At 34.6% G+C, this 19352-nt stretch overlaps 4 protein-coding genes across 7 annotated transcripts in view; 1 reads left to right on the top strand and 3 right to left on the bottom strand.

Moving 5' to 3' along the window:
• The window catches only part of LOC127853111 (phosphatidylinositol 4-kinase alpha-like), a 190812-nt gene extending 184893 nt beyond the window's left edge, over positions 1-5919 (bottom strand). The window contains exons 1-4 of one of the 4 annotated variants that reach the window (XM_052387420.1): positions 5873-5919; positions 5137-5230; positions 4629-4714; positions 3723-3795 (exon numbers count right to left, since the gene is read on the bottom strand). In XM_052387420.1, coding sequence (XP_052243380.1) covers positions 3723-3753 — 31 coding nt within the window. In that variant the 5' untranslated portion in view covers positions 3754-3795; positions 4629-4714; positions 5137-5230; positions 5873-5919. Of the gene's footprint in view, positions 1-611; positions 687-917; positions 1029-3722; positions 3796-4628; positions 4715-5136; positions 5231-5872 lie in introns of those variants that run through there. The other 3 variants (XM_052387411.1, XM_052387427.1, XM_052387433.1) reach the window with 3 other exon arrangements.
• LOC127853375 (alpha-ketoglutarate-dependent dioxygenase alkB homolog 4-like) overlaps positions 1-12638 on the top strand; it is an 87861-nt gene extending 75223 nt beyond the window's left edge. The window contains exon 3 of the mRNA XM_052387871.1: positions 11986-12638. Within this exon, the coding sequence (XP_052243831.1) occupies positions 11986-12507 (522 nt within the window). The 3' untranslated portion in view covers positions 12508-12638. The remainder of the gene's footprint in view (positions 1-11985) is intronic.
• Positions 1-19352, bottom strand: part of LOC127853246 (uncharacterized) — a 99135-nt gene that overhangs the window by 47068 nt on the left and 32715 nt on the right. The window lies entirely within an intron of this gene.
• Positions 1-19352, bottom strand: part of LOC127855512 (G patch domain-containing protein 3-like) — a 93527-nt gene that overhangs the window by 66616 nt on the left and 7559 nt on the right. Inside the window, exons 3-6 of the mRNA XM_052391216.1 lie at positions 18144-18318; positions 16513-16665; positions 15905-16115; positions 14618-15614 (exon numbers count right to left, since the gene is read on the bottom strand). Coding sequence (XP_052247176.1) covers positions 15419-15614; positions 15905-16115; positions 16513-16665; positions 18144-18318 — 735 coding nt within the window. The 3' untranslated portion in view covers positions 14618-15418. The remainder of the gene's footprint in view (positions 1-14617; positions 15615-15904; positions 16116-16512; positions 16666-18143; positions 18319-19352) is intronic.

Below are 19352 nucleotides of genomic sequence, written 5' to 3'. Positions count from 1 at the left end.
CCAGGACTCGTTTATGGCAGTTTGTAAAAAATCACTGCCTTACCAGAACATTATGCATGGACACAGACACTTGGGTTAGTAGTAAATCTCAAACTCAACTGTACTGTCAATAGTCAAGATACAAAGCTAAATTAAATATTTTTTTTTATATTTTATGACCAGGAGCTCCAATAATTCATTCCAGCTGATTTCAAAGAAGATAAACAGATACATCAACATGGTATATTATACAGCTATTACCAAGGCGGATTTAGCACAGCAGCCTAACCGTGGCTAGACTTCAAATTCAATATGGAACTTATATATACATATATATAAATGTTTTAATTCATACTGTTTAATTCATACTGTCATTTTGCTTGATATTTAATATTTTAATATATGACTTTGATGAAATGACTTGTAATATAAATAAATAATAAATGAAAATGTGTATTAATCATTTAATGGCTCAAAAGTAATGTACATTTTGATTTAGAACACATACAAAATATAAACAAATCGACACATCAAAAGGTGCCCGCCCTCTTCTGCCCCAATCCCCTTGCACTCTGTCTTGGTGCTGTGCCTGACCTAAATCCTGGGAAATGCCTGATTTATAACCATGTTACCTGGCATTCTGCATGAACGTCCTCCAGGAAATCGTCTAGTCTTCTCTGTAGTTCTTTATCCAGCAACCGCTGAGCCTAATACATACATGTTTATTAAACAAAATGCATCCATGATCGCACCACAAATAGGGCAAAAAGTATTTTACAAACTTAACACCTTTGTTTTAAAAAATCATGGTAAATAATGTTGTTTATGCATAGGAAAGGATATAGTTGTTAGTACATGTATTGGCTTTATATAGAAGGTAACTTAAACAAATATTTATGAGAAATTGTGTAATTCCTTCAAACATAAAAATAACTTACAGTTTTAAACAATCTCTTCATTTGTTCATTAGTAAACTTCAAATGCTGCTGCTCTGGTATAAGTTCAAACCCCCATGGCTTGCTTTTTGTAAAGCTGGAACCCAACATATTACAATATAAGCTTCAAATCTGGATTTGCCTCCCTTGCTTGTGTTGAGGTCTTCTTTAAAGGCTGGGGGAGAGGGGACGGAGTTCGCTCCCTTAAAATTTCAAAATACTCCAATGACGACAGTGCAGATGGTGTGGAAGGGGTATCAGGTGTCATCAGGTGACTGGAAAACGTCCGTGGCAGGATTGGCCGAAACGAGGGGAATGTTTTAGTACTTCCAGTGGGCTTTTCATCCTTCTGTGTGCAGGGTGTGTATTTTTGCGGGGCAAACAGCTGAGAAATAAGGGACTCTTTGTCATCACTTGACCGACCCATTGCCCGGGCAAGGCCTAACAGAATAGGCACTGCATTCTTGCATATAGAATCTGCAAGCATTAGATGATTAACTTATCAATATCATTTACATTAAAATTACTCTAAGTTTTCAGACACTACATATATAAGTTTTCGGAAACCCCCTTTCTTGCCAAAATAATTATTTTTTTGTGACTATATTTTGGACTTACGGGTTTTCGTCCATAATTAATGAATCCAATTTTTTGGACAGTATATTTTACAGCGCTATTTGACTGGATTTTTACCTTGTTTTCGCTTATCTGGGACCCTTCAATCGTTGAGTTTTACAACCGGACTAAGGTCATAAAACCTGGCATAGAATGCCCTGAGGGAAATGAACCATTACAATTGCGTTATTGGGTAGATAACCTTGTATACTTCTACTTCTACTTCGTACTTCCTACAGTCAAGTGCTGACTATTACAGGAAGGCCTATTATAGGCAGATTGGACATTGTCGAGTCCGTTTCCTGGGAAGAACCAGTATACCGGTGATAAACAATGGTTTCACCCAACAGCATTTGAAATGATATCGTAATCAGGAAGCAGTATAGTTGTTTTTTTTATAACTTTTTATTCACCATTTCAGGTAAGAGATAGCAAATAAGTGAAATTGTATTTATTTAAAGCAGAGAAGAAGAGTACAAAACAATACAATTATTGCACATTTATTAATTGGTTTTATTTCAAAATAATAATTGACAAACAGACATAAACATATATGTCTCTAAATTTTCTGACACTCGTACTTTTTAAATATTTTCAAATAAATAATTTAATTGTCCGAAAACTTGGTGTTATTATGGTATCCACTTGTTAACAGAGGCCTGAAAGGCCCAAAGTCGCTCACCTAAGCTCCAAAAGGACTGACCTTTTCTGTGCAGCCCAGGATATCATAAGAACAAATGTTTCAACTAATTTTCCTGAAGAGTGAACTATGAATGTGTTAACAAGGTTTTACTAAAGCCATATAAGGATAAATGCCCCGCCCTCTGGCAGCCATGTTTTTCAACAGACTGAAACAATTTTGGAACCTATCCAAGATATCATAAAATAAATTGTTCTTACGAAATTCATGAAGATTGGACAAAAAAAGTGTCTTCTAGACTGTTAAGAAGGTTTTAATATAGCCATATAGGAACATGCCCCACCCCCTGGTTTTCCATGTTTTATTTTCAACTAACCATGAACCATTTTCAAACTTGTCCAAGATATCATATGGACAAATGTTTCTAACTAAGTTTCATGAAGATTGGACAATAAATGTGGCTCTCTACAGAGTAAACAGGTTTTACTAGAGCCATATAAGGAAAAATGACATGCCCCTGGCAGATGTGTTTTTCAAGCAACTGGATCCATCTTCAAACTTGTCCTAGATATCACTGGGACAAATCTTATGTAAAAGTTTTATGACAATTGGACAATAAATATAGCCTACAAAAGCCATATAAGGAACAAGAGCTGTCTTCATAGGATGACATATGCCCCCAATAAAGGCTATGATGAAAGTTATGAGCATTTTTTTAAACCTAAATGCGGACCCTAAGTTCAAAGTCAAGGGGGTCAACATTTGTGTGCATATGGAAAGGCCTTGTCCATATTCACATGCATACAAAATATGAATGTTACATCTGAAGCGACATAGAAGTTATGAGCATTTTTAGAAACCTAAACGCAAAGTGTGACGGACAGGACTGACAGGCGGATGGACAGTGCGATCACTATATGCCCTCCTTCGGGGGCATAAAAAACACCCTGGGGACCATGTTTTTTAACAGATGGAAACAGGTTTTGAAATCATCAAAGATATCAGAAGAAAAAATGTTCAGACTAAGTTTCATGAAGATCGGACAATATTGTGTCTTTTAGAGTGTTAACAAGGTTTTAATATAGCCATATAAGGAACATTCCCGACCCCCTGGCGGCCATGTTTTTGTTTCAACTAACCAGAACCATTTTCGAAAAAATTTCCGACCTAGTTTTGTTAAGGATGGACAATAAATGTGGACTCTAGAGTGTTAAAAAGTTTTTACTATAGCCATATAAGGAAAAATGCCATGTTTTTCAACAGACTGGAACCATTTTCAAACTCATCCAAGATATCAGTAGAACAAATGTTCTGATCAAGTTTCATGAAGAATCGGAAACAAATGTGGCATCTAGAGTTTTAACAAGGCAACAGATGACGGACAACAGGTGATCACAAAAACTCACAGTTTAGCATGTTGTGCTAAGGTGAGCTAAAAACTAAATCTTTACGCAGGATCCCCTACAATCTTGATTTAAAGCATTTAAAGCACAATTCCTGGAGGAAAATTCAACAAAACTGTTCCATAAATATGTACATGCTAACAAAAGTACCTTTAGTTATTTCTTCTTTCCCTTCACACATCTGGCAAAGTTCAGCAAGGACATCCAACTGGGTGTTGATGATCTTAAAAATATGACTATTTTTATTATATCTGAAATCATTTCCATGATAAGTTCACAGTGTGGAACAGTTGGCTTATCAGTTATTTTCTACTTGCTATTTTTTAAGTCTATCATAAGATATTGGATGCAAAATGGTGTACAATATAAAATACATTTATGATACAATCAAACAATAGAGAAAGAATGGGGCAGATAAAGCAAGAGATAAGCCCAGTAATGACAAATACATCCCACATAGCAATATATAACAAGAGCACCACATAACGGGTGCCAACGCTCGGCTGTGGGTGCAGTTTTGAATAAAAGAAAGATTGTCAGAATATTTTTTTTTAGAGGTCACAGTGACCTTGACCTTTGACCTAGTGACCCCAAAAATGGGTGTGGTGTGTAGAACTCATTTAGGTGCACCTACATATGAAGTTTCAAAGTTTTAGGTGGAAGCACTTTGATTTTAGAGACAAATGTCAAAATTTTAGCACGACGCGTACGGCAGACGGCGGACGACAAGCTGGCTATGACAATACCTCAGGTTTTCTCCGAAAACAGCCGAGCTAAAAACTAGTAAAATGAAATATTGAAACACAAGGCATTGCCAGTTTTTAACCCAACAGGCATTATTTGAGCAATATTTGTAGAGAATTTTGTAAATTGAAAAGTGTAGGAAATTTTTCCCAGATACATTGTTTCTATGGAAAGGCAGACAGAAAGACACATGTCCATAATGACTCCAGTATACCCCCTTAACTCGGCGGTATAATAACACTCAATCATGTTGATACACATTCCAGTTGTAAACAGTAATATTAAGTAAACAGTGTTGTATAATGTGCTTACAAGGTCACTGCTGTGTGGGTTGCGAAAGGCAACATCACTTAGTATGGTGTTGAGGAAGAAACTAAAGCACTCTGGTCTTGGTAACTCTGTTATAAAAGAAAAAAGTTTTTTTTGTTTTTTTGTTGGCATGTTATTCCAAGAATGGCACATTTTTTATTCAAAATATATTTTCTAGAAATTATGAATAAACCATGAATAAATTATGGGATTTATACTAAACCTAAAACAAATAATATATACAAAACAATCAGTGCTGTAAAATACATTAATAAAACAAAATCTGTACAACAGTTTAGAACACAGAAAGACCCTTTATCTAATTTATCAATTAAAGCAATGTTTTACATGATTCAGTAAGTACTTAGTTTCCCTCATACATAATCATTTTGTACATAGTAAACTTATAACGGTATTTATATTTAAATCTTCAAAGTATATGCTTTTTATGCAAATCAATATGTCACCAAAAAAGGAGCATTGTCAATATAATCAGCAGTCAGAAACCTACTGTAAGCTTTGGCACTTGGAGCTTCACTGCTCCACTTAGCAATTGGCAGTTTTTTTAGAATGTCCAAGAGATATGCAATAATGACATCCTTGTACTGGAACATAAAAAATAATATTTATTGCTGTACCATTGAAATATAAATAAAACATGCAAGTATTATTTGATGAAACAGAATATTCATTCGGGGTACTTACAAAAACAATCAATAACGAGAGCATTGTAATATACTGAGGTTGTCAATGAAATACATTTATGGGTATGTCATGCATAAATGGTTGATATTGACATTATCATTTTAGTTCAGGCTACAGCCCTCTGTTCCGTATGAATGTAAACCAAATGGTAGATCTTGGGTCCCCATGGGGACCATCACTACCCAGCTCTTTTTCAAATCTATATAAAAGATTGCCCATACACAATGACAGTACACAAGCATATCAGTGTTCTATGGTAACACATTGATGCCAGTACTCAGTGGTCATAGGTTTGATTCATATCTCATAATAAACTACTAGTACATGTATTTTGCATGAGACATTCAACCAAGGTAAAGAATTTTACCATATCCTCTGCAATATCAGTCACATCGGTACATAATTTACTTAGACTGTTGTTTTCAGCTGTAAACAATTTCCTCTAGCTATGAAAGGTTGAAAGTTTTCAATAGACCCATTGGACATGAAGACGAAAAAGTTTTGCAGACTGGACCAAGGGCATGTATGCACAAGTTTCCTACCTGTAGACCAGATTCCAGAAAGTAGACACCAAGGGCTATAACTGCATCTTGACTCCTCTTGTCAATGACTAGCCCAGTCAAAGTGTTTCCCAGGACTGGACATAGGTTGTAAATGCGAGCAACCTGTAATTACAATAAGATTAATTCTAACAAACAAATATGTTTATAAAACAGTTTATTAAGTTTTATGAATTTCAACCCATAAATCAAATAATTAGTTGTAAACAATTGATTCTGAGCTATTTTATACATGGGGTAGAATTCATATTACATCTTAACATTTAGTTTATACGTCTTGTAGCAGCACACATTCAGATTAATATATGATATTTTCAGTTATACTGAAACATTTCAATAGCAAATTGCATATAGAGACAATAATAATCCATATAGTGTAGAACAGCACATAAATAATACAATAACATGCAAATTCACAGTTTAAACATTACACAGTCAAATGGTAATATGGTGGACTGTTAATAAAATTTGAATCATGCATTGGTTTGAAATTATAAGGAATAAATGCTTAAAGTAAGTTTACATAAGTTTTAGGCTAGCATTAAATAAATATTTGTTCATAAATGTTGAAGCATTGTTTAGTATAAAATTATGTAATTAAGTAATTATGAATATGCCCTTGTTGATCTAAAGGCAAGAGTTGACAGTGGATCAATGCTACTCGAAAATAGCTTTTTTTACAACATGGGGTCAGTGTATAATTATGGACCTCATATAATATATAACATGAGTATCAATGTACACTAAATCATTTTATCCCTCAGTCGTTCATTAGAAAGTAGTGCCTATTTCTAAAGATTCCATTTTCTCTTCTGATTTTAAAGCAATGAATTGTGCAATCACAACAATGCTTTTGTGGTTATTTTCTGTATTTATGTGTGTGTGCAAAATGTTGGTGCAATTCATTGGAGACTACATAAAAATATTAACGTTCGCGATGCTTATATTTAAGTTCAAAGTAAAAACAAACTTTTTTAGACGTTGTAAGACAGTACATTTTTAGTTCTTCTTGAATGCTCTGAGCTTTACAAGTACATACTAACAGCTCAGAGCTCTTCTTGTTAACCCATTTTTTAATGTCAAAAAATTATGTCTCATGTATGTCTATAAAATCGAGTTCAATCAACATAATACATCGTTAGAAACACAATGCCTGTTATTACCGATATCAATTTGCGAGTGAATTGTGGCGAAATACTCAAAACAAAAACTTTATACAAAAAACGTTATCAAACCGAAAGCCGAAGTTTTGAATTGGCCATTCGATCTCTCTTACAGATGTTTCGGAGATAGTCGGTATATTACGATTGGTAGATTAGACACGAGATCTATTTCGCAGAGGATTCCTGATAGTCTATAGCGTATTTTCTAATTCGGAATTACTCGAAATACTTGTCCATTGCAAAAACATATACATTTAAAAGAACCATTGACATGTTTGAAACTTTGGATTAATATCAATATTATGCGAGCATAACATATCATGTAAGTTGTTTTAATTTGCGCATTATGGATATATTTACAATCTATTTGTGTTTATTTATGCCAGAAAATAAATTATGTGGCTAATATTTCCAATTAAACTGCCGCCCAGATTCTGGGCGGCGAGTTTCTATGGAAAATCGGGTCGCTGGGAGTTGTATTTTTGCAGCTAAGTACATTTTAGTGCAATTATTGGGAGCAAACATATGTATCTTTAAAATGTAGTTGCAATAATTCAACTCTCAGCTTAGGTTGAGAGTTGCAATGCGCTCTCGCTTGTCCATGGGTGCAAAATGTTATCAACAATTCAAAGGTTAATAAACACTGAAACTGCAAGAGCTTATTAAAATTTACCTATCTAAACCACAAACTCATCCATTGTTTTGTACGCTGTATCCGCCATATTGGAAAATTGACCCAATATAGGTCAGGTTGCATTACACCAATACTTTGTACGTCGCGTTATGTGTTGGAGCCAAAAAGTCGATAACGATGTGGTATTCGATACAGAATACACTGTTTCAAATTTAAACATCGAGAAAAGTGTTGAAACATCGTCGTGTTTTTATCAGATTCATGCAAAGGATAACATCCGTAGGTTTCCGTTCAGCACCCATGTTTATGAAGGGGTGCATATGGACTGCCAGAGCCGCCATAGCAAAAATTATCAAAGGCTCTGGGAGTCCGTTTATATGTACTACGGGTTTAATGTGAATTAGTGTTTTCAAGCCGCAACAAATATGATGACCTGTCAAAACTGGACTAAATCAGATATGTTTTCTTCAAAACATGCATCGTACAATAAATATTTTGAGTCCTTAATAAATACCTTATCCCATGGTGAAGGATTAATTTCAGCAAGAGATCTTGCCAACTGGTTCAAAGTCTTCGAAAACAGACCATTTTCACTCATTTTATTCCTGTCAAACGTCCAGTAGTGCATTCAATAAAATATGATTTTGTAAAAATTGCAAAGAGTATAACGCAACTTCGCAAGTGATATTATTAACACACATAAACGATTTCTCATTCAATCACAGTAATGACTTGTGCTTGCAAGGGTATAAGAACTTGCCCCATATGTGAATCCAGAGGGAAAAGTCAGATTTTCAACAATGACGTAAGACCAATATTATAATGACAGTAGCAATGATAAAATCTATATTTCGGACATTTGATTTCGGATACTTATCAAGTGGCTGGAATAATTTGCGTTCAGAATACTTAAAAGTGGCTAACTTTATTGACTTAATTTCAATGTCATGTTTTTATGTTTGATTTCTGCATACTGAAAGAGCACATGATAATGATTATTTTGAAATATACCTGTCATTTTGCCAATTACAATGTGTTTATTTACATATAATTTTATTAGTTCATCTTGAATGCTCTGAGCTATTATTAGTACATACGTACAGCTCAGAGTTCTTCCTTGTAACCCTTTTTTCATGTCAAAAAATTATGTCTCACGTATTTCTATAAAATCAACCTAATACATCGACCTGTTATGGTCACAATATACTAAAAGATTTCCTACACAAATTCAATGTGAAAGCAATAACTTTAACAAAAAATAAAGTCAAACTTTTGGGCATAGACATCCCCATAACCATATCTTTTCTTAAAGAGCATTCCAAGCCGCACTGATTTAAACAATAAAAAAGGGGGGTCATAAGTTATGCAAGAAAGAACTCGACGTGAATCAGCAGTCACTGTTTTATGGCCATCTATTTACTGGCTTTGTACCAGTTGAGAATGGTTTCCCGCCATCTGTCAAAGTCTCATGTAGTCTCCAACCTTCAAGCAAAAGAGTGAATTTCTGTTAAACATCAATGTTTTCCCTACCACATGCACAAATAAACATTCTAAAATAAAGCCATGGCAAGTGCCCCTACAGAGAATTGTGTCTTCTTACAAAAGATGTTCATGTTTTTAGAGAGTATAGCATTGCACTCCAAAATATTTTAGTATATTGTAACCTTATTACCGATATCAATTTGCAAGTGAATTAGGAGGGTCAATAGCTGGGAGTTTGATTATTGCAACTAGTAATTTTATTCATCCAGGTTAAGTCTTTAAAAAAATAAGACCTAATGTTATTATTTATAATTTGAATTTGTTATTGGCATGAGCTGATTGCTATTTTTTTCAATCTGAAAGTACTTGTAAGTATTAGTACAAAGATTATCTACGGTAGTTGCAATATTCAAATTTAACAGCCAGGTATGTATGACCATCTGGGTTGCTGGCAGATGTATTATTTCAAACTCACATGCCCAATCTATTCACAAAGATATCATAACATAGTCATAGTCAGAACTTTTTAATGTTGAGCCCTTTAACTATGCATATGTACAAATAACTCAAATTATTTAATACCAGTTGACAAGTCAATTTAATTTGTTGTGCAAACAATTATTTTTCCTTTTATATAGGGTGACATTCTGGTTCAAGCATTGTGTTTGTATAAGTTTGTGCATGAGGTGTTTTTCCCTAGCCCTTTTTTCGTGGCGCTGCGCCACGCTGATGTTCTGAAGCGCTTTTGCCCTTTTCAAAGGCAAAACCCGCCACAGGCCCTTACTGATAACATCTTAATTGCCCCTTGACCAACCTTCTTAGCCGAATAGTATCCAATAATGGCGCAAAAGCAGCAAAGATGCGCACAGTTGTTAATTAGTCATGCATGATTGACCCCATGTAAATATCAGTTGATAAGTAAACTAATCAGTCCCTAATGTGTACTCTTCAACGATAAAATCTTGGACAGTTACTAAGGAGACTTTGAATGAAAACTGAGTGTTATCCTCAATGACATTGTACATTTCATAAATAATACAGTATTGTAAAATATCAAAACATTTATTTCTGCAAGTTATTTAATTTTCAAAAGTTGTTTCTTAATTGTTCTGGTCTTTTAGTTAAGTAATTATTTTAACAATTATTGTACCAATACTACCATATATACTAATTTAACAAAATGAGAATTAGGCGCACATATACGATTATACGTTGCTATGCACATCTGTGGCTTACATCATTTGAACAATATGGCTGACAATATGGAAAATAAATTGTAACTAGCTGCAAAAATGACAAATATCAATCAAAAACATGGGAATCACACAGTTAGGACGGATTAATGAAATGCCTGTGATAACTAAAGATGAATAAAACGTATAAGATACAATCAACATATTTATTTTGGCGGCTAGCTAATGACTTTCTCCATTTCATTCTATATTCTTTTTTACACATCTGTATTATTAGGACTTGTTCATGTTTTTTGTTGAGCAAGGTCATTCACCAAAATTAAGAGAAAAATACAATATTTTTTATTGATAAATTAAACAATCATTTAAACTTATTAAACTGTCACAATACACAAATATTTCAGAACACTGATGTGGATGTGTATTTATACTGTCCATCATGTCAAAAGGGTTGGTTAGAAGGAAAGACGTGCCACCCAAACCACATTGGTGCAAGCATAGAGTTTCCAGGCATCTTCATAAAGCAAGACTTTGTATCTGAAACAGAAGAAGCAAATATTTCCAGCAAGATATATCAGACTCCATTTGTAGACTCGCAGTCGGGTAGAAGAAAACAGGTAACTCCATTTCCTAACCAAAACACTTGAAAATAAAATTAGCTGTTCCATGACAAAACCAACATCAGTGGCATAAGTATTGGGGAGCATTGATCAGGGCAGGAAAATTATGTTATAAGGCACTCTTCCTGTAGGACAACTTGCAGTGATTTTCTCCGTTCATCCTAGTGCGCATTGTGCAGGTCCTATGTCAAGGGTAGGGTTTGTTTATTTACAATATGTGTTTATGATAATTTATTGTACTTAATATGACAGAACTTTATTGTGTTTTTTAATAAATATTTAAGATGTTACACAGCTGTACCTATTTATTTTTACATCAATTATTGAATATATCATTACAAATTACTTGCCCTCTCTGACAACCAACCCAGGCATTTCCACAGAATTTTGTTAAGAATAAGGGACATATACTCACAGTTGGCAATGGGTTCGATTTTGTCCTTAATTTTTAGCTCGGCTGTTTTACTGAGGTATTGTCATAGCCTCTTTGTCATCCGCTGTCCGGGCATCGTGCTAAAACCTTTACATTGGCTCTAAAATTAAAGTGCTTCCACCTACAACTTTGAAACATCATATGTACATGCACCTTGATGAGTTCTACATGCCACACCCAGTCAAGGTCACTGCAGCCGAGCGTGGCACCCGTTATGCGGTGCTCTTGTCATATGTAAATTTCTTCATTACTTCAGAACACATTCAAGCACACTCATTAATTATTGAAAATTTAGGAACAAGGGTGTTTCTGAATAGAAATTTCAGACACAGGGGTACCCGTTTTTGGAAATTAAGACACAGGGGTACCCTGATGGAGAAATTCATGTACTGGTGACATGGGTTGTAAATGCGAGCAACCTAACCTACATACATGTAGCAGCCCTGTATCCATATCATTCAGCTTGTCCTTTTCTAAAAATTACAAGTCGGAACCAGTGGAATTATTACGCCCTGTTGATTGAGTTGCTGGTTTTATTTTAGTTTTGAAGAGCTTCATCCTTCTTTTCAGGACTTTGGACCTAAAGTCAACTTCAAGAAAAAGAAACTAAAATGTGGAAATTTTTGTGGATTACCAGAATTTAGCAAAGATCTTCATGACAGGATGTTGAAACTCGATATTCTGACAGACTTTGTCCCTGTAGAACAGTGTCACTTGGAGTATTCCCCTGAAAGAGGTTCATCAATTGACCCTCATTTTGATGATTTCTGGGTGTGGGGAGAGCGTCTTGTCACCCTAAACTTACTTTCTGACACAGTTCTCTACTTTGTTAGTGACGAACATCCAAATGTGGAAGTCCAAGTCCCAATGTTCCAAAGGTCTTTAATAGTGGTGTACGGGGCAGCCAGAGACAAGTGGAAGCATGGTATACACAGGGCAGATGTCAAGAAGACTCGGCTAGCGGTCACTTTGAGAGAGCTCTCTCCAGAGTTTAGTAAGGGTGGAAAGAAATGGGATGAAGGAAAAATCTTATTGGATATAGCTCTGACCTTTAAGGGACAAGCTGTTGGCACTACTACTAATGCAAGATAATGCTGTTATCTTTTTAATTACAGATAATTATATCAATACCCATATTTTATAATGTGTATTTGCTATTGTATTTATTTAATTTGCTTGTTGATGTGTACAACTTATGTGTGTGAATATAGTGATTGACCATTGGTGAAAGGTTTAATAGATTTTAATATTTCATCTGGTAGCAACACTCAATACTACACCGCTTGCATACACACATAGGCTTACGACTGTTCTATATCCTTGCAATCACTCAAACTTCCTATGCTCCTGGCTTTATATTGACTGTTGTGTGTTTGTTTTTTCTTCTCCAGATTGTACCATTTTATTATGCTCCCCCAAAATTTATTTTGGGGGAGCATATAGTCGCCGCTTCGTCTGTCCGTGTGTGCTTCTGTCTTTCCATGTGTGCGTCTGTCTGTCCGTGTGTGCGTCTGTCTGTCCGTCCGTGCACAATTTTTGTCCGGGCTATTTCTCAGCAACTAATGACCGGAATTCAATGAAACTTTATGGGAAGCTTCACTACCAAGAGGAGATGTGCATATCATCAGCAGGTTCTGGTCGGATGATTTTTCACAGAGTTATGGCCCTTTGAATATTTTCTATAAAAAAATTATTGTCCCCCCAACTACAGTGCCCTCAAGACGTTTCCTTTTATCTGAATATATAGTGCAATATTGTGACAAAAAAAACTTTGGAGAGCATCACCCGTCTCTGACTGTTTCTTGTGTATAAAAGTAGCAAAAACACTAAAGTTGATTACATTTACATAATTACAAACAGACCAGTTGCAATTGATCTGTATTTTGACTAACATTTGCTCTCTTTCACTGATTAATACAAAATGTTGTTCTTTGTGTATGCCAAACTTTTAAACTGACAGTTTTTTGTAACAATTATTCATAACATAGAGGATATTTGTTGGATGCAGTGGATTATCGATTTTAATTCACGAGTGATCATAGAAAATAATATTTTCACGAGTGGCGCAGCCACGAGTGAATATATAAATTTTCTATGATCACGAGTGAATTTAAATCGATATTCCACCGAATCCAAATAATTTTCTTTTTATTTTATGTTTTTTTACAGTTTATATACATTGTTAAAGAGTTTAACTAAAGAATTTCGCTGGGATAATGACGTCATTTCGTCCAAAAAATGACGTCATTTCACAGTAAACAGTGAAAATTATCGATAATTTTCACTGATAATTTTCATTGTTTGAAACAGTGAAATTATCAGTTTTAATTCACTGATATTTCTCTATAAACCACCGGAAAGCATAAAATAAACTGTCTTTATCTTGTGATATCACTGATAAGAAGCAATTATTCAAGACATGAATTATACAATTTTATTTCAAATTTACACCCTCTAAATCAGGACTGTATGCAATATTCATTTTAGCCTTTTGTACATCATGTTTTCTTCCAGTTGCTGTATTATTTAGTTTAAACCTATTAATTTAAGATCGATTGCATCGAAAGCCTTAGGCTTATTGAAACACTATCAAGGCCGTTTCCTGGGCCTAGAACCAGTACTTGTTGTCTTTGGGGGAGATCTAAAGAACGCTCCCACAGTGGGGATCGAACCCTAGACCTTCCGGTGGCTAGGCGAACACCATTTACATTACACCACAGAAACCTTAAATGTATTATTTAGTCCAGTTCTAATGGCAATTAAACATGTACAATTTCTTCCTGTACTTATGTTTTTCATATTTCTGGTACTTAAGTCCTGCAAAACTAGTGATACATATCTAAGTTACAAAACTACCCAAAAGTCTTAACGATTGCATACAGTACTTAACAAGCCAGATTAGTTGTTTCCATAAATGCCAATCACATGCATATAAATCTTTCCGGTCAGTGTTCTAAAATATTGCAAGTGCAATATATGTTAAATGTGGACTTGTTAGCTAGAGTTAAATAGTTCAAGAAAACTATTGTTGAAATCATTTTAAAGGGGCCTTTTCACGTTTTGGTAAATTGACAAAATGAGAGAAAAAATGTTTCAGATTTGCAAACTTTCGTTGTAGTTATATTTGTGAGGTAACAGTTATACTGAACATTTACCATGCTATTATATATCCATTGTATGCATCTTTTGACGATTTAAAAACCTGAAAATTATAAAGCATTGCAACGCGAAACAATTAAATAATTTGGAGTTCTGTTGTTGTCGTTATATTTTGTGATACTACAAGGATTGCTTCGTATTAAATTCATAACTCCTTGTATGAGCACAGATGACCAAGTGGTCTTTACATTTGTACTCCAGGGGTCAGTGATTCCAGTCCAGGTTAGGGTTACTTTTTTTCTTTTTTAAATTTTATTCATGTTTTTTTGCTGCAGATTTTACGATCCAATGTTTACATTATTAATATAAAGCATTTAATAACAAACTTCAGTACATGCCAAAATCTGTGAAAAGGCCCCTTTAAATACAAATGTGTGTTGTTACAGTATCTGTATTGCTGATCCAGACTAAATGTCACCAAGAAAATACAATGTACCACTACAATAATATGTCATATTTTGAATGTCTTGTTAAAACTTACATAAGCACAGTGGCGGCCTTAGTGTTCCCCTTAAATGGTATGTGATAAAAAAACATGATTTTCTGGAAGATATATGATACAATTATCGCACTAACAATTTATTGTTTACAAGTTGCATCATGCGAGACATATAATTTGATAAAGGAATGTTTATTGTCTTGCTTAGAATTTCAAACAATAGACAACCAACATAGCTCATAAAGATTTTAAGAGTGTAGCAAAACCAGGGCAAGGCAATACATGTATTGTGAAAAATCTCACTCTATTTTGACATAACATCTCTGTGCACATTTTTTGATGTTTTTTTTAATACAAAAATTATGCATCAACATCCCATTCATTTGGTAACCAGAGTCCTTGATATCACAGATCAGTTTGATTAAGAATTTCCTCTGACTTCCTGAACTTCACCTCGTCCCTGTACTTCAGATGATAGGGCTCATGTCTTCGTTTCAGAGGTTCATTGGGATCAGTCTCCAAGGGATTATCAAATATTGTGGAGATCACAACCTTCCGCTGAGCACGCCCAGGATTACGATTTAATTTCTCACCATGATACCTGTTAAAATATTGAAATCATTAAATAAATAATGTAAACTATACTGAGAGCTTTAAGAGGATAAAATAATCTATCTTTTAATGTTTAAGAACAGATAACACATAATTTGATAGACAATACATATTTTATGTTCAAAGCATGTTGCATCCAAAAAGAAAAGTAAAGTAAAAATGACCTTTTTATCAATTTCTTTGCATTTTTTAGTCTAACTAAATTCCTAAAAAGGTAAACCACCTGTTTATGTGTACATGAGTAAAAAAACCCATGTCTATTTCAAATAATTCCCTTACCCTAGCCCCTTCCTATCTCTAGGGTTCTGGCCTTCACTGTCTAGTGCCTCTGCCCGGCCCCTGATTGTTGACCCTAATCCTTCCCCGTCAGTCCAGCCCTGAGTTTCCAAAATACGACGACCAACTCCTTTTGTATGTGCTTCAAAGTTGCCAATTGTAGCAGGTTTCCCTTCTGTATTTTTACCTTTATTCTTTTTCTTGATAGCAATACCTGCAGTAACAAATAAAATACTAGATTACTACAGTTGTAGAATAATAACTATAGCGCACTAAAGTTGTATTTAACAAAAAATATGAAACATATGCCCCTATATATGAAAACATAACTATTATGTTACTAATTCTATGTACAAATACTGTTAAGCACAATAGTGACAAAGAATAGCCCAATATTCATATCATCAATGTAGCAAGTTTGGAATGAGCCCCATTGTTTTAGCAAACAGTGTTGACGCCAGACAAAATCAGTCATGAACACACAGCTCAAAAATATAATTATTATAAGTCCGAATTAGATCAAGCTAGGGTGAACTTGCATGATATGTGTAGATTTGGGATGGTCATAATTTCTATTACAACGTTTAACAAAAATACAAATTAAAGAATACCAGCTGTAAATCTATCTGTGGCTTCAATTCCGTCCCTGCGTCTCTTATCCTGCCTAAGCTTGAGGAAGTCCCTAGCATCTTTGTCGCCCGCACCTTCCTCGTAGTAAGCACTCATATCTACGTCCCAGTCATCTGCTGTCTGCTCATCAAAATCTAGTCACAAATCAGATGTTTTCTCTTAGAGTTTTGTCTACTACTAGTATGTGTATCATTTTTGTTGCTATCAGTGTGACTTCCTAATTTCGTCATTAATTACAAAATATAAATAAAATTATTAATACACCAACAACAAAATGCAATGGTATTTAAATGTGTAAACGTTTTTAAGAGTACATAAATTGAAAATACCAGAAAAAGTTTTAAATAAATGAATAAAAATAAAATATTTCATGAAAGATACATCATACAAAACAAGAACAACAAAAATCAGCAAGCTCTCTATTTTTGTGCCTTCCTTCGAAGAAGAGGGGGTATGTTGATTTGCTAGAGTCGGTCGGTCTGTCTGTTGGTAGACCAGTTTGTTTTGGATCAATACCTCGTCATCAAATTGACCAATTGACTTGATACTTCACATGTGCATTGGCCTTGAACAGTAGATGACCCTTATTGAAATTTTAGTAACTTGGTCGAAGGTCAAGCTCACTGTTCCAATAAGTGTGAAAATCGTTTCCGATCAATAACTCATAAACAAATTGACAAATTAGCTTGATACTACTCATGTGCATTGGCCTTTACGAGTAGATGACCCCTGTTGAAATTTTAGTCACTTGGTCAAAGGACAAGGTCACTGCCACAATAAGTGTGAAAATCGTTTCCGATCAATAACTCATCAGGAATTGACCGATTTGCTTCATACTTCACATGTGCATTGGACTTGGACAGTAAATGACCCCTATTAAAATTGGGGTCACTAGGTCAAAGGTAATGGTCACTGTCACAATAAGTCGGAAAATCGTGCCTGATCAATAAATTATCAACAAATTGACCAATTGACTTGATACTTCTCAGGTGCATTCGCCTTGGACATTCGATGACCCCTATTGAAATTGGGGTCACTAGGTTAAAGGTCAAGGTCACTGTCACAATAAGTGTGAAAATCGTTTCAGATCAATAACTTGTCAACAAATTGATTGATTGGCTTGATACTTAACATGTGTATTGGCCTTGGACAGTAGATGACCTCTATTGAAATTGGGGTCAATAGTTCAAAGCCCTGTTTTGGGGGCATATGTCTCCTACCGCATAACTCTTGTCTATGTTTATGTTGTGTGTATAGAGTTTATGAACAGTAAAAATTAAAAAGAACTTAACATATTGAGTTGCTTTAATAAAAAAAAATTCAAAATTTTGAATGGTATCAATCAACATTAGCTGTGAAAACTCTTTTAAATGAAAATCCAACAAAGGCTACACGTAAAAGTGTCTTCACTGATAAGACTATGCAGGCTAGTCTGGGACATCACTTACATGTAAATGAAAATCCACAAAAGGCTTAAAGTGCCGTCACTGATAAGATATGCAGGCTGCACATGCTAATCTGGGACATCACTTAAAGCACATGTAATAAGCCTTCTTTTTGCAGATGACGGCTCAATTTGTGTTGGCTCAATTTGTGTTTTTGCCTAAGTTACCTCCATCCTGGGCTTGCCAGTACTGGGCGTCGGTGTAAAACACCAGCCCACTGCCTCCCTTTTCCCATTTCAGCTCTATTTCCTCCTCAAACAACCGTTCTGTATTTCTCTCCTGGTTGGAAACATCGTCATAGAGAGCTTCGTGTCTCTCCCATTCTTCACACGAATCATTATCCTACAGAAACAACAACAGCAAATTATAACTTTCACATCACCTTATCTATCCAAATTTTTTTTTTTTTCTTATTGTATTAAACAAATGTTAGGCAGATGTCTGAAAACTGTTGATCTGGTTAACAAGACAAATTATGACTGGGTAATTTATTAATTAAGTAAGACTCAGACTGTTTGAAAAAAAGAAAAGAAAAATAAATCCCATTAGCAACTGAATAAAGTTATGAAATAATTGTAGAGCTATTGAAAACATCTTTGAAACATATTTTGTTCTTTTTTTTCTTCTAAATCTTCGGTGATTTCAAGTTCTAAATTACAATGTAACCACAGTGACACATTTGCAACAGATTTACAAAACCAGCACATGTCATATGTGACAATATCCTTTCACTTAGTCCCTTTCATAACCAAAGCTATATATCGTAAGAAACATTATGCATATAATGGTTGTTAGCAATAATGATAATAATCTTTAAACTTAAGCAATACAATTGTACACATAAACAAGATATGTGTTTGTCAGAAACACTATGTCCCCTTCTGCACCGCTTTGAAGTTATATATTTGACCTTGAAGGATGACCTTGACCTTTCACCACCACTCAAAATGTGCAGCTCCATGAGATACACATGCATGCCAAATGTGAAGTTCTTATTTTCAATATTGAAAAAGTTATGGCAAATTGTTAAAGTTATAGCAAACAAAGCAACCAACCAACAAACAGGGCAAAAACAATACGTCCCTCACTAAAGTGGTGTGGGACAAAAACAATGAAAATGATGCTGTTGCATGTGTGTACAACGAGAACAGTAAAAAAAGAATAAGATTTTATTTTAATTGTACCATAACCAATTTGTACTTTGGCTTTTAGTTTTGTCTAGCATTTAAATTAACTATACATGTTTGTAGGCAATAGGTACATAAACATATTTTATTGGTGTGGCAAAAAATTAATTTTTGTCGAGCAACTTTGAAAGGTTGTCTGACCAGTTGCCTGACACTTTTCAGTCTGTAAATGTATTTTAGTTAATACAA

Source organism: Dreissena polymorpha, chromosome 1 (genome assembly GCF_020536995.1).
Source record: "Dreissena polymorpha isolate Duluth1 chromosome 1, UMN_Dpol_1.0, whole genome shotgun sequence".
NCBI classification, from domain to species: domain Eukaryota; kingdom Metazoa; phylum Mollusca; class Bivalvia; order Myida; family Dreissenidae; genus Dreissena; species Dreissena polymorpha.
The sequence above is the reverse complement of the archived record's forward strand: the minus strand, read 5'-3'. Positions and strand labels throughout refer to the sequence as shown.